This window comes from Pagrus pagrus (genome assembly GCF_965226575.1).
Source record: "Pagrus pagrus genome assembly, chromosome: 7".
NCBI classification, from domain to species: Eukaryota; Metazoa; Chordata; class Actinopteri; order Spariformes; family Sparidae; genus Pagrus; species Pagrus pagrus.
Genome location: NC_140191.1, coordinates 29994798 through 30008498, shown reverse-complemented (window position 1 = coordinate 30008498; position 13701 = coordinate 29994798). Strand labels below are relative to the sequence as shown.

At 42.9% G+C, this 13701-nt stretch overlaps 1 protein-coding gene across 2 annotated transcripts in view; it reads left to right on the top strand.

Moving 5' to 3' along the window:
- Nucleotides 1–13701, top strand: part of snrka (SNF related kinase a) — a 67098-nt gene that overhangs the window by 39757 nt on the left and 13640 nt on the right. For both annotated transcript variants that reach the window (XM_084357491.1, XM_084357490.1), the window contains exon 4: nt 5602–5814. In XM_084357491.1, coding sequence (XP_084213617.1) covers nt 5602–5814 — 213 coding nt within the window. The remainder of the gene's footprint in view (nt 1–5601; nt 5815–13701) is intronic.

Sequence of the window (13701 nt, the reverse complement as noted above, 5' to 3'; positions counted from 1 at the left end):
AACATTGAAATTTTGGGTCCATGGCCAGGAAACTCCCCAGACCTTAATCCCATTGAGAACTTGAGCAAATTCTGACAAACTCCAATCATTGATTATGCAAGAATGTGCTGCCATCAGTCAGGATGTGGCCCAGAAGTTGATTGACAGCATGCCAGGGGGAATTGCAGAGGTCTTGAAAAAGAAGGGTCAACACTGCAAATATTGATTCTTTGCATAAACTTAATGTAATTGTCAATAAAAGCCTTTGACACTTCTGAAATGCTTGTAATTATACTTCAGTATAGTAACATCTGACAAAAAGATCTAAAAACACTGAAGCAGCAAAGTTGAAAACCAATACTCATTCTCACTTTTGGCCACCGCTGTAGCAGCATACATGTAGTAAATTAATAAAGCCTCAGCATATTCTGAATAACTAACAACATAAAAAGCTGCCCTTGTTCACAAATAAATGATAGAGTCCAAGACTTCTCACTATAAACAAAATCCTGAGCATAGAATCCCTCAGACCAAAAAACAAACAAAACATTTTACTATATACCACAATCATGATTTCATTGTGGCCTCCGCTGTGCAGTTACTACAGTGGTGCTTGAAAGTTTGTGAACCCTTTAGAATTTTGTATATTTCTGCATATATATGACCTAAAACAACATCAGATTTCCTAAGAAGTCCTAAAGTTGGATAAAGATTAAACCCAGTTAAACAAATGATACAAAAATATTATACTTGGCCATTTATGTATTGACGAAAATGATCCAATATTACATATCTGGGAGTGGCAAAAGTATGTGAACCTCTAGGATTGGCAGTTAATTTGAAGGTGAAATTAGAGTCGGGTGTTTTCAATCAATGGGATGACAATCAGACAATCAGTGGGCGCCCTCTTCTATTTAAAGTATTTAAAGAACAGGGATCTATCAAAGTCTGATCTTCACAACACATTGTTGTGGCACGAACAAAGGAGATTTCTAAGGCCCTCAGAAAAGGAGTTGTTGATGCTCATCAGGCTGGAAAAGGTTACACAACCAGGGTTTCCCCCAGGAAACTTGTTAAGCCCGGTGGTAGGGTGGCCCATTAGCGGCCCACCGGTGCCCAAGCGTGTTTTTTTATGTCAGGGGCCTGACCCTGACCATTGACTGATGGCAGGGCTCTATAGGTAACAGATTCATTAATGGAGTAGTAGAATTTAGGAGTGATTCCATAAGGCTTTAAGATCAATGTTAAAAGTTGACTGGAAATTTGAAAATATTATCATTATCATGTGTTGTTATAAGACATTTATGTAACACCAGGTCTTAAAGATTGCACTCTTTAAATGCTGTTCAACCGACCACAAAAATAAATAAATAATAAAAATACTATTTAGATAAATAATATCAACTGTCTGTCTGCACTAAAAACTAAAAAACAACTGCCTGGTGTCTCCAGAGATTTTTGTTTTTTTCCTCAGAGATTTTTACAATCTGGAGTCATGTGAACATGACCACGCGTCTGTTTCCGGTCAGTCGTCATGGAAACGTGACAATCACAGATCTACCAAAGACAATCTGTAATCTACTGTTTGGACCAGAGAAAGCTCTGACGCTGCAGGGGACGACGTGCTAACAGCTACTAGCAGCTGCAGCAGCTGGCTGAGCCTCTAGAGCCGCGGCTCAGCTCACGTTAACGGCTACGAGGTCGACGTCGACTTGGTGCGTTCCTCTCGGTCAGCTGGTGAAGCAGCGGTCTGATGAGCATGATGTCCGTGACATGTCCCGTTATGCGCGACAAAGTTGTGACATTGTCAGGTGATGAAAAAGACACCTGATCTTGTGTTGATGGAGCGCAAGACTGATTAAAAAAAAATTAATAAACAATGCCTAGCCTGGCGGGGGGGCAAGTAAGACCTGGCGGCCCGCCAGGCTTATAATACACTGGGGGAAACCCTGACAACCATCTCTAAAGAGTGTGGACTCCACCAATCCACAGTCAGACAGATTGTGTACAAATGGAGGAAATTCAAGACCATTGTTACCCTCCCCAGGAGTGGTCGACCAACAAAGATCATTCGAAGAGCAAGACGTATAATCGTCAGCGAGGTCACAAAGGACCCCAGGGTAACTTCTAAGCAACTAAAGGTCTCTCTCACATTGGCTAATATTAATGTTCACCGTCAGGAGAACACTGAACAGCAATGGAGAACTCCATCCATCTGGACCATCCAGTGTAGCACGGCATTCATCAGTGAATAAAAATGTATGAAAATTATCTTCATTGTATTTCTGAGCCCACTGCAATGGTTTCTCCTTGTGGGCGTTGGTTAATGATGGCCGAAATACAGCTTTATGCACATCAGCCATCCTCTGGAGGAGGTCATCGAGAGGTTCTTGGGACTCCAGAGGCACCAGCAGCTTCAAATACCTGTTTGCTACTCATCAGTGGCTTTTTCACAGCTGCTCTCTTAATACGATGAATTTGCCTTACAGAAACTTTCCTTAACACGCCTTTATCTGAACGAACCCGTCTGCGCTTTGAATCACACACAAATATTTTCACAGTACGATGATCTCTCTTAATTTCTCGTGAAATATCCAATGTTTTCATACCTTTTGCAAAATACTGCACTATTGCATGCTTTTCATCTGCAGAAAGATCCTTTTTTTCCCCCCATATTGCATGAAACCAGTGGTTTGCTTAATAATGTGGAACAACCTCCTTAAGTAGTTTCCCTTTAATTAGGCTCACCTGTCAAACTAATTACCAAACGTGTCTAAACAGACAGGAGAAGCAGCACAATTGAAAACGTTCATTGAAAAACCAAAAATCAAATGTTTGTTTAATTGAAATCCTATTTGCATAATAATTTGGAACACAGTGTATAAATGTTGTTAAACGCTGTCTACAACACATTCTTAACTATTTGGGCCTACTTGTTCATTTGGCAAACGGTATCCGTTTGTGCTAATGATGTCGGTGTAGCCCTATATTTTCATATAGAGCCGGGCGCAATGTGTTTAATGTCAGCCATTGCATGCGCTATTATCTTATTTATGTATATCCATCCTAACGCTAGTTAGGGTTACTTATCATATACCCCTTTTCCACTGGTCAAAAATCCCACTGGAACCCGCTAAGATCAGGCTTTTGTGTGCAGTGGGAATGTGTACACTCGCCATTACACCCGGGTCAACTGACTCTGCAATAGACACAGGTTTTTATCACCTCACCTCAGCTTTGATCTAAATGTAAGACCCGGGTGAACCATTGACCTACTACTACTGGACACAGCCCTCGAGGCAGAGCCCCATTCATTCCTACGAAAGCTGCTCAGTGGTGCATCAAGCCAAAAGCACTCGACTTAAGGCTGGGGCTCTTCCACATAGCTTCCGCATTGTGCAGCCCATAGAGCGTGCGCACTAGAGATTTCTGCCAACCGAGCTGGCTAACTTCTGCATTATCGCCCAGCTAACTTGAATGGGGACAAAATGATTTAATTTAAAACCTGCTTCAAAGCCTGGTGCTCCTCCTGGGGGCTTGGTTGTGAACATGCTAAATTCCACAGCGCATTATAAACATCTGGTGGTGGCGCGTAAATGAGGAAGGAATTTGATGTACAAGGTAGCGCTTCAGATAAAGATCACAGAAGGGCTGCCTTGCCTGCGGGAAGTGGGAATGGGGTCAATACACTATTCAAGCGTGTGTACCTGCATTTAAAAAACCCAAACACACTGCTTATTTTGGTGGAAAAACGGTTAAAGAGACCCCCAAAAAGCTCATAACATGTATGACTCGACTCGTCAGACAGAATTCATGACCGCATAGTTAAACATTCAGCTGACTAATGGTTACGAACGGCTATCAACCCATGTTTGTATAATTTAATTAACTCTGTGTGGGGCTCCTAATTGCACTGTGTTAATACTGTACAGTATTTTTCTTTGCTTCTATAGAGGGCAACTATTCACTAAAACTAATGTTCAATGCAAAACACATCCACCCTTGTAATTAGTATATGAATGACAAGCCGAAAAACCCAAGTTTGTTTACATTTGATGAATGTAACAGACAGCCCTCTGGTATTAGAGCACAACAATAAAGGAGGCCCTTTTGAACTCTCACTATACAACCCACTGTATTGTGTGTCCTGTAGTTCAGTTGAGACAGCATCTACTTTGTAAGTCTCTCATGAAGATCTTTTTCATTTAATGCATGTCTTTGTCAGTCTGTGTCATCTGCATTGTGTACCTGAGATTAATGCCTATTTTTCTGCCTTATTATGCAGATGACAAAGATGGCTTACTTCTGGGTGCATGATGGTTTTTCTGTCTTTTTCACTAGATTCCATATTCCACCTAATCCGATTAAATTGCAATCTCAGCTTTCAACAGTGTAATTTGTGTGGAATTTAAGCTGCCATTTGACCAGATGTAGTTTCACATCCTCAGCTCTGTCAGAGCCAATGTCTGGCACAGTCTGCCACTGTACATAATACACCATACATTCAATCCTCCATCTGCTCTTCCTCGATGTACCAAAAAACAGGTTGGATTGTACTTGGAAAAACAAGTCCTGGTTTAGAGAACAGCTGAAATGTTGGCTACATCACAAAAAGACTGTGTTGTCCCAGAGAGACTGGTGGCAGATTACTGAGCCTCTTATAAAAGACTGTCAGGGTTGTAATCATGTGTCACTTCATCATGTCAATTCAAGTTCAATCAATTCAATCGAGGCTATTTAGGACTGAGGATGTCCTAAAGTTCTCAGATCAGGCTCGGGACATCTTTACTGTTTACAAAAACAGATGATGTAAATGTGCACAACTAGAGACAAGTATATTGAAATGCACTATCACCAAGTGAGTTATCTATGTCTTGTTATGTAGGGTAAATCAAAGTCTAGGGTCCTGTGTCCACTAGGATGCGAATCTTTGGCAATCTCACGATTTGATTCAATTTAGATTCTTGGGTGCCCGGTCAAATTCAGAATCGATTTTCGTTTCCAAACAATTCTCGAATCATTATGATTGAAAGTGAAAGTGAAAAGGAAACATTATTTTCAGTCTTTTGCTTCAGTTAATTGTGTGCTAAACCATTAATTGGTGTCCTTAATCTGCTGCAATACAATATGAGACACAACTGGAAATCAGGATAAACGATCTGCAGCCTTTTCATTTTAAAAAGTTAACAGCATTAAATAATGTATTAAATGATTTGAAAGCATGCCTAGGTGTATTTGGTTAACAAAACAGAGCTTGTTAAATGTGTTGAATGCCAATGTGTGTGTTTGTTAGCGGTTGCCAGCTGGTTTTGTTACTGTTGACGGCTGCTCTGCTCCGTTAACGTTACATTGCAACGTCTCATGATGGCATAAAAAGTGTTCACAAACATGTGGCCTGCTTAATGTTCATCTTGTCAAGGTTATTATCCAGTCATTAAATAAAATAATCGCTTACAACCGTTGCCTTATTCAAAGGTGAACTTCAAGATGACGCATGTGCATGCTGTAAATTTTAATAAAACTGATAATGTGTAATCATTTTAAAGTTTGTGTTGTTTAGATTCAGATGAATTTTAATTTTGCTCTTCCTATCCCTCCTCCTTCTTCTCATCCTGCCTTCAGTCTGATAGACCGTATGCTTCAGAGGGATCCCAAGCGACGGGCTTCCCTGGAGGAGATTGAGAGCCATGCCTGGCTGCAGGGGGTCGACCCGTCCCCAGCCACCAAGTATAGCACTCCCCTGGTTTCTCACAAGAACCTGTCAGAGGAGGAACACAACAGCATCATCCAGCGCATGGTGCTCGGAGACATTGCAGACCGAGAGGCCATAGTTGAGTAAGTTGTATTTGTTTGTCTTTCTGTCTGGTCTACAAACTTGTGGATAGAGCTCAAAGACATGCTTTAATTCTTGTGCACAAGAATGCCATGTTTGGTTTGTTATGCTCTGTAACATTACTTGCATTTAGGCTCGGTGTTATACCCAGCCTTTCCCCAATCATTTGCCTGAAAATGCATGGTCTAGTAAAATGTAAAATACCCAAAACAGAGCTGCAGCAATTTACATTGTGACTCAAAACTGGTTATGGTTATTCTGCATTTGCATGACTTGTATTACTTTTTTTCAAGGGGAACCACAGAGATGAGCAGGCAGTGGTGTATGTTTTGGTGTACATATGCTTTAAAACTATGCCTGCGTTCAGTGGCCACCTCTTTTGAGGAAACAGCCCAAGAAGGTGTAGCTTTCAGAGGAATGAAGGCTATAGAAGTGTTCACAAAAATAAAATCTTTCCAACTAAAGTGGATGGCGTAGTCCACACTACAACTTTATCGAGGACAGTGGCAAATTGTATCTTTGGAGTCACTTTCAGAGTGATACTATGCAAGATAGAAACACTGAAAGCTAGGGATTTAACGATGTACCGAAAAATATCAAAAATCAAAATATCGCGATAAAAATGCAGCAATACCGTCGTAGGACTGTGATGATATCTACCAACCTATCATGTCGCTATTTTGCTTGTAAAGTTAATGGGTCTAACAAGTGAAATCAGTATGAATGCATTCTACTATTGTTCCTTGTCATTGTATTGTTCTGTTTGAAGCAGAACAGAGAGCATAGTCATACTGCTCAAGAAGACAGACTCGTTCTCATAAGACCCGCCCTACTCCGCCTCTGATTGGTTGGCTTCATTGGTTTGGTTCTCAATGCTTGACCCATACTCTTAGCACACACAGACAATAGTTTGTTTGTTTTCAGTGTTGTTTGAGCTGCAGTAACACTCCAACCTGCTTGTCGCTGCAACAGCGACTCTAGGCTCATGAGGTGGAGCAAGAAAGCTGGCTATCCACATGGCAGACCGCTGCTCCTCCACCCGTCCTATCTGCTTCAGAGACTACGGGGAAGAAGCAAGTCAGTAACATGAGTTAATGAGACATGATATGTACAGACAGAGAGAAAGAGAGAGGAGCGCAGTGCATCATGGGAAATCCCCTAGCAGCCTAAACCTATGGCACCATAGCTAAGAGCCTATGCAGGCCCTAACTATAAACTTTCTCAAATAGGAAATTTTAACCCTACGTAGAGAGGGTGTCTGCCTCCTTAATCAGACACTGGAAGATAGTTCCACAGGAGAGGGGCTTGATAGCTGAAGGCTCTGCCTCCCATTCTACTCTGAGACTCTAGGAACCACAAGTAACTCTGCATCTTGAGAGTGCACCGTTCGTGTGGGGTAATATTATATTCTATATATACTATTAGGTCTTTAAGATATGCTGGTGCCTGGCCATTAAAGGAATAGTTCACTCTAAAACAAAATTCAGTCATTATCGACTCACCCACATGCTGATGATAAGTCCGGTGTAGTTTCTTATTCCTTAAAGTGCAGCTGGGACACCATTTACGCTCGTTATATGGATTATCGTTGCCGGAGGGTAGCCCCGTGGGTCTCCAGCTGCACTTTGAGGAATAAGAAACTACACCGGACTTATCATCAGCATGTGGGTGAGTCGATAATGACTGAATTTTGTTTTAGAGTGAACTATTCCTTTTAAGGGCTTTGTATGTGAGTAGGAGGATTTTGAATATATGTTCTCTAATATGAGTTGTTGTCAGTACACATGCAGCTGGAGAGTCTTTAGAGACTGATTTGGGCCGTCTGTTTTGGAAATTGCAATAATCCAGCCTTGAGGTAACAAAAGAGTGGACTTTTTTGACTCTGTTGTCCTGACATTGGTCGGGAGTTCGTTCCACCACTGAGGCGCCAGAATAGAGGAGAGTCGTGACTTGGAGGAGCGACCTTTGTTTGCTCTCAGCAATGGTGGTACAAGCCGGCCAGCTGATGTAGTGGAGCGAAGTGCGCACGCTGGGGCGTGTGGTCTGACCAGTGTTTGGAGGTAGATGGGTGCAGTTCAATTGACGGCCTTGAGGGCCAGTACCATCTTCTTGAATCGGATCCGGGCTGCAACAGGAAGCCAGTGGAGGTCGCAGAGGAGGGGGGTCACATGGGAGAATTTGGGTAGATTGAAAACAAGGCGCACTGCAGCGTTCTGGATATGCTGCAACGGTTTAGTCGCAGAGGCTGCGAGTCCAGCCAAGAGTGAGTTGCAGTGGTCCAGGTGGGAGATGACCAGTGCTTGTACCAGGAGTTGCATTGTTTGAGGAAAGCCCGGACACTGCGGATATTGTAGAGGGCAAATTTGCAGGATCTGGCCACAGCAGTGATGTTGGGGGTGCTGGATAGTCTGTCGTGGAGGATTACGCCTAGGTTCCTCGCAGTCGATGGTGATATTGTGACGTCCTCGACAGTGACTGACAGGTCCATGCAAGGGCAGTCTTTCCCCGGGATGAAGAGGAGTTCAGTTTTATGAAGGTTGAGCTGTGGTGTGCAGCTGTCCGAGCGGAGATGTCTGCCAGACATTCAGAGATGCACGTTGCAATGTGGGCGTCAGAGGATGGGGGGAAAAGAGAGGAACAGTTGGGTGTCGTCTGTATAACAGTGGTAAGAGAATCCATGTGATGTGATTGCAGAGCCTGGTGATCTAGTGTATAGTGAAAACAGAAGTGGTCCTAGTACGGAGCCTTGAGAGACACCAGTTTCCAGAAAGCAGGGTTTGGACAAGGAGCCATTCCATATGACCTGAAAGGTGTGATTTGTCAGGTATGATGTGAACCAGGTTAGAGCAGAGTCAGCAATGCCAAGTTCAGCCAGAGTGGAGAGGAGGATTTGGTGGTTGATTGTGTCAAACGCAGAAGATAGGTCAAGGAGAATGAGGACAGATGAGTGGGACGAGGCTCTGGTGGCATGGAGGGACTCAGTCACTGTGAGGAGGGCCACCTCAGTGGAGTGAGCAGTCCTGAACCGTGACTGATTGGGGTCAACAAGGTCGTTTTTTGAAAGATAGGAGGACAGTTGGTTGTAGACGGTGCGTTCCAGGGTTTTAGACAGGAATGAAAGACGAGATATAGGTCTGTAGTTGCGGATGTCAGCTGAGTCTAGGGTGGGTTTCTTTAGGAGTGGCTTTACTGTAGCTGTCTTGAAAGGAGTTGTAATAAGGCCTGAAGTGAGGGAGGAGTTGATCAGGGTGGTCAGGAATGGCAAGATGTTGTGTGAGATGTCTTGGAGAAGGGAGGAGGGAATTGGGTCAAGGGAACAGGTGGTGGCACGGTTAGACGTGACTTTTGTGTGAACATCTTCAGCGGAGAGAGGGCTGAAGCAGGTAAGGCCATCAGAGGTGAGGGTTTGGGGAGGTGCTTTCTGGATGGGCATAGGAGTAAATGAGGAGCTGATGTCTTTTACTTTCTTGGTAAAGTAAGTTGCAAAGTCATTGGCAGTGAAGGACGAAGGAGGGGGAGGGGTGAGGAGGGAAGAGAGGTGAGGGGACAGAGAGCATCTAAAGAGGAGGAGAGGGAGGATAACAGAGTGGAGGAGGCTTCCTCGGTGGACAGAATTGTTCTGGAGAGTGGAGGGAGAGAGGGATTTCAAGTTGCGGCGGGTGGTGACCATGTGAGGTGTAGGGGCGAGGGAGGTGGTGGACTTCAAGGGGAGAGAGAAAGTGACAAAGTGGTGGTCGGACACAGTAAGCGTGGTAACAGAGAGTGTCGAGGTACTACAGGACCTTGTGAAGACAGGGGTAAGTTGGTTCCCAGCCCGGTGGGTGGAGGGGGGGAGAGTGTGAGGTCAAATGTGGAGAAGAAATCAATGAATTCAGATGAGTGCAGCTTCTCTGGGTGGATGTTGAAGTCACCCAGGACAACGAGTGGTGTGCCATCGTCAGGGGAGCAGCTTAGGAGGGCATCCATCTCATCAAAGAAGTCACGGAGAGGACAGGGAGGGTGATGGATCACCACAATGTTGAGCTTAAAAGGAAGGGTGACAGAGACACTGTGGAATTCAAGTGCAGATCTGGGTAGGTGGTCCAGGGGAAGGACCTGGTAAGACCACATGGGTGTGATGAGGAGTCCAGTTCCTCCTCCTCGGCCTGTTAGTCTTGGGGAGTGTGAGAATGAGTAGGCAGTTGAGAGGGCAGCTGGAGTGGCAGTTTTTCTGGGGTGATCCAGGTCTCCATAAGGGTCAAGAAGTGGAGAGTCTGCAGGGAGGCAAAGGTTGAAATGGTGTCCACCTTTTTGACTGCAGACTGGCAGTTTCAAAGCCCTCCTAGTACTTCAAGTTCCGTACCGGTGGAGAATGTTAGGTAACAGAGATTGGCTGGGTTACAGCCTCAAGTAATGGGTCTCCAGTGAAATCTCCTCAGTGAAAAGTCCTGACTGGGATTGGGTAGGACTCATGGCTGCGATGGGTGGTGGACAGTGAATTACTTGGACTCCCTCAATGGACTCCCGCAGAGAGACTAACCCATTTGTGCTAGATTTACCTCATGCAGGGTTAGCTCCGCCCTGCAATGTTCCGTAGGTGGAAGAAGGCAGTCCTTGAAATTTGTTTTATGTGTGAGGCAAAGGACAAATCCTTATCAAGATAACTCCCAGATTCCTTACTGTGGTGCTAGAGGCCAGAGTAATGTCATCCAGAGTAGCTACATCGTTAGATAATGTGTTTCTAAGATGTTTAGGGCCCAGCACAATATGTTCTGTTTTGTCTGAGTTTAGAAGCAGAGATAGCAGGTCTTCCTGGTTTTTATGTCTTTAATACATGCCTGAAGCTAACTGATTTAGTGTCATCTGGCCTAATGGATAAGTATAATTGTGTATCATCTGCATAACAATGACAATTAATGGAGTGTTTCCTAATGGTTTTCCTTAAAGGAAGAATAAAGTGAATAGTATTGGTCCAAGCACAGAACCTTGTGGAATTCCATGACTGACTTTGGTATGCAGTGAAGATTCATTGTTAACTTGTACAAACTGAGAAATAGGACTTAAACCAACTCAATGTAGTTCCTTTAATAACAATTAAATGTTCCAGCCTTTGTAATTGGATGTGATGGTCAATAGTGTCAAAGGCTGCACTAAGATCTAATAAGACTAGCACAGAGACCTTTAATCAGATGTGATTGAGAGATCATTTGCAACTTTAACTGTTTAACTGTTTTAGCTGTTTCAGTGCTATGATGCAGCCTAAAACCTGACTGGAAATTCTCATAAAAACTACTGTTAAGTCATATATACACCAATCAGCCACAACATTAAAACCACTGACGGGTGAAGAGAATAACATTGATTATCTCATCACAATGCGATGTTCTGCTGGAAAAGCCTTGGGTGCTGGCATTCATGTGAATGCCACTTGACACGCACCACCCATCCAAACACTGTTGTGGACCAAGTACATCCCCTCATCACAACAACACTACCTGATGGCAGTGGCCCCCCAGCAGGACAATGTGCCCTGACACACCGCAAACACTGCTCAGGAACAGCTGGAGGAACACAATAAAAGGGCCCAAGGTGTTGACCAGGCCTCCAAATTCCCCAGATCCCAATCTGATCGAGCATCTGTAAGACCTGCTGGTGCAGGTCTGATCCCCACCCCCCAACATACAGGACCCAGAGGATCCACTATAAAACGCCACCACAGGACACCCTCAGAGGTCTTAAGTCCATGTCTTTAGAGGTCAGAGCTGTTTTGGCTGCACAAGGGGAACCTTCACAATATTAAGCAGGTGGTCATAATGTTATGCCTGAATCGGTGTATATAATTTTTCATGAGCGCAACCCACATACTCGGCTCTGCTGCTCGTCACACAAATGCATGTTCCTTACAAATGTGGCACCATTTAAAAGGGAAATAAACAGGCTTTCCAACAGTATACGATTTATTGCCAAGAAGCATTGTTACAAAGATGAAATAATCTACCAAACACAAATTTCCTCACTTTTTGTGCTATGTTTAGATAACTTTATTAATCCCCAAGGGGAAATTAGGTTATCATAGCAGCGGATACATTCAAGTACAAATACAATCAAAATACAAGGGCTAAATATAGAAACAATAAAATACTATATATTATATATAATATACAAAAAAACAATAAAATACTATATACAATAAAATGCTTAAGTAGTTATAAAATTAAATTAAATAAAATACTGAGGTAAATAAAATAAAATGCTGAGGTATCGAGGAGTCAAGGTAAGTGGAACATGAGGTGCAAGAGGATAATGTGCAGTTTTACTTACAGTAAAATTAATTTAAATCGCAAAAATTATTTGTGTATTATGGAGTATGCATTATAAAGTCTGATGGCACCAGGAAGGAACGAATTTCTGTGCCGTTCCTTTAGGCAGCGAGGTTGAATGAGTCTGTTGCTGAAGCTGCTCTTAAGCTTGTCCAGAGTTTTGTGGAGGGGTGAGAGGCATTATCCATGATTGCCAGCAGTTTGGTTTAGTTTGGAGTGAAGCAGCTGTCCCGATAAATCCTTTCTAAACATATTTATTTTAGAAGCTTAAAGTTTAAATCTGTGTCCTTTGGAGAGTTTAGAACTATAGCTTTTAGTTATGTTTATTAAATGTACCACGGTATTTGTTACTGTGACATTACTGTGTGCATGTAAATGTTTAAAATGACTGAAAGCAGCCTCTCAAATCTCAAATCAAAGTGTGTGCACGGTGTGAACCCACCTGTGTAGGCGCATCTTACTATCTGAATAATGTGTCCTTTAAATAGCAGGAAACAGACTACGCCTGTGACTTTAGACCAGCTTTGTGTTGTTCTGAGTGAGGCTGTCATCCCTAGTGTGCACTAGTAACTCTACAGTCTTGTCATGTGTGAGAGGGTCTGGAGGAATTCAAGTGCAGCTCTGTTGATCTGAATGTTGAAAATGGTTAAAACTAGAGCCTGACCACTATATCGGTTGGCAAATATTATCAGCTGATATTAGCTAATCACAGATGTATCGATAATCGGTGTATATGTTGTCCGATATGCACCAATACGACACTGGAATGACACTTCCTAAGATCGGTATCGCCATCAGCCCCAAAAATCAAGTATCAACTGGGGTGTGTCTAAAACTAGTGTCATCTTGCATCACAACCTGTGTGTGGTGTGGTGTGTGCTGTGGTGTGGTATTTTCTTTTCTTCGGTGGAACCTCAACAACAACACGCCTCCAACACTTTGGTGTCTACTTTGTGTTTGCCACAGCTGTTGCTGGAATATGTTATGTCTTCACATCTCATTCTGATCAGTTGAAAGTTGAGACTTGTAATGATTATATAAATGATTAAATTTCACCCCAGGATAAATCCATCTCAACTCTGTGCATCAGTGCAATGCGGTCTGCCGTCGTGTGTTGATAGCAATTCATTTCCTTTTGTTTTTTCACATTTGTTTTGACTTAGACGAAAGTACAGCTGCAACAGTTAATTAATCAATTAGCTGATTAACAGAAAATCAGTCTGCAACTATTTTGATAATCAAATAATTGTTTGGCATTTTTTGAACAAAAATGCCATTTGACATTTGTCAGTTCCAGCGTGTCAGTTGTGAAGATTTGCTGCTTTTCCTCGTCATATCTGAGGATTTTGTACTGTTGGTTGGGATGTTGGAAATGATCAAAGCCATTTTTCAATATAATCTTGAAAAAAAACATTAATTGTGAAAGTAATTGACCAACCATTTATCTTGTGCCATGGTGTTGGAGATGTAAACTATTTTACAGTTGCTGGTAACTGGAGCTCTGGACACAGGATTTGGATCATCTTTAACGAAGACATCTAGCACTCTTTTGTTGCCATGGAGTTACCCCTGTTTGTAATTGTCTTTAAC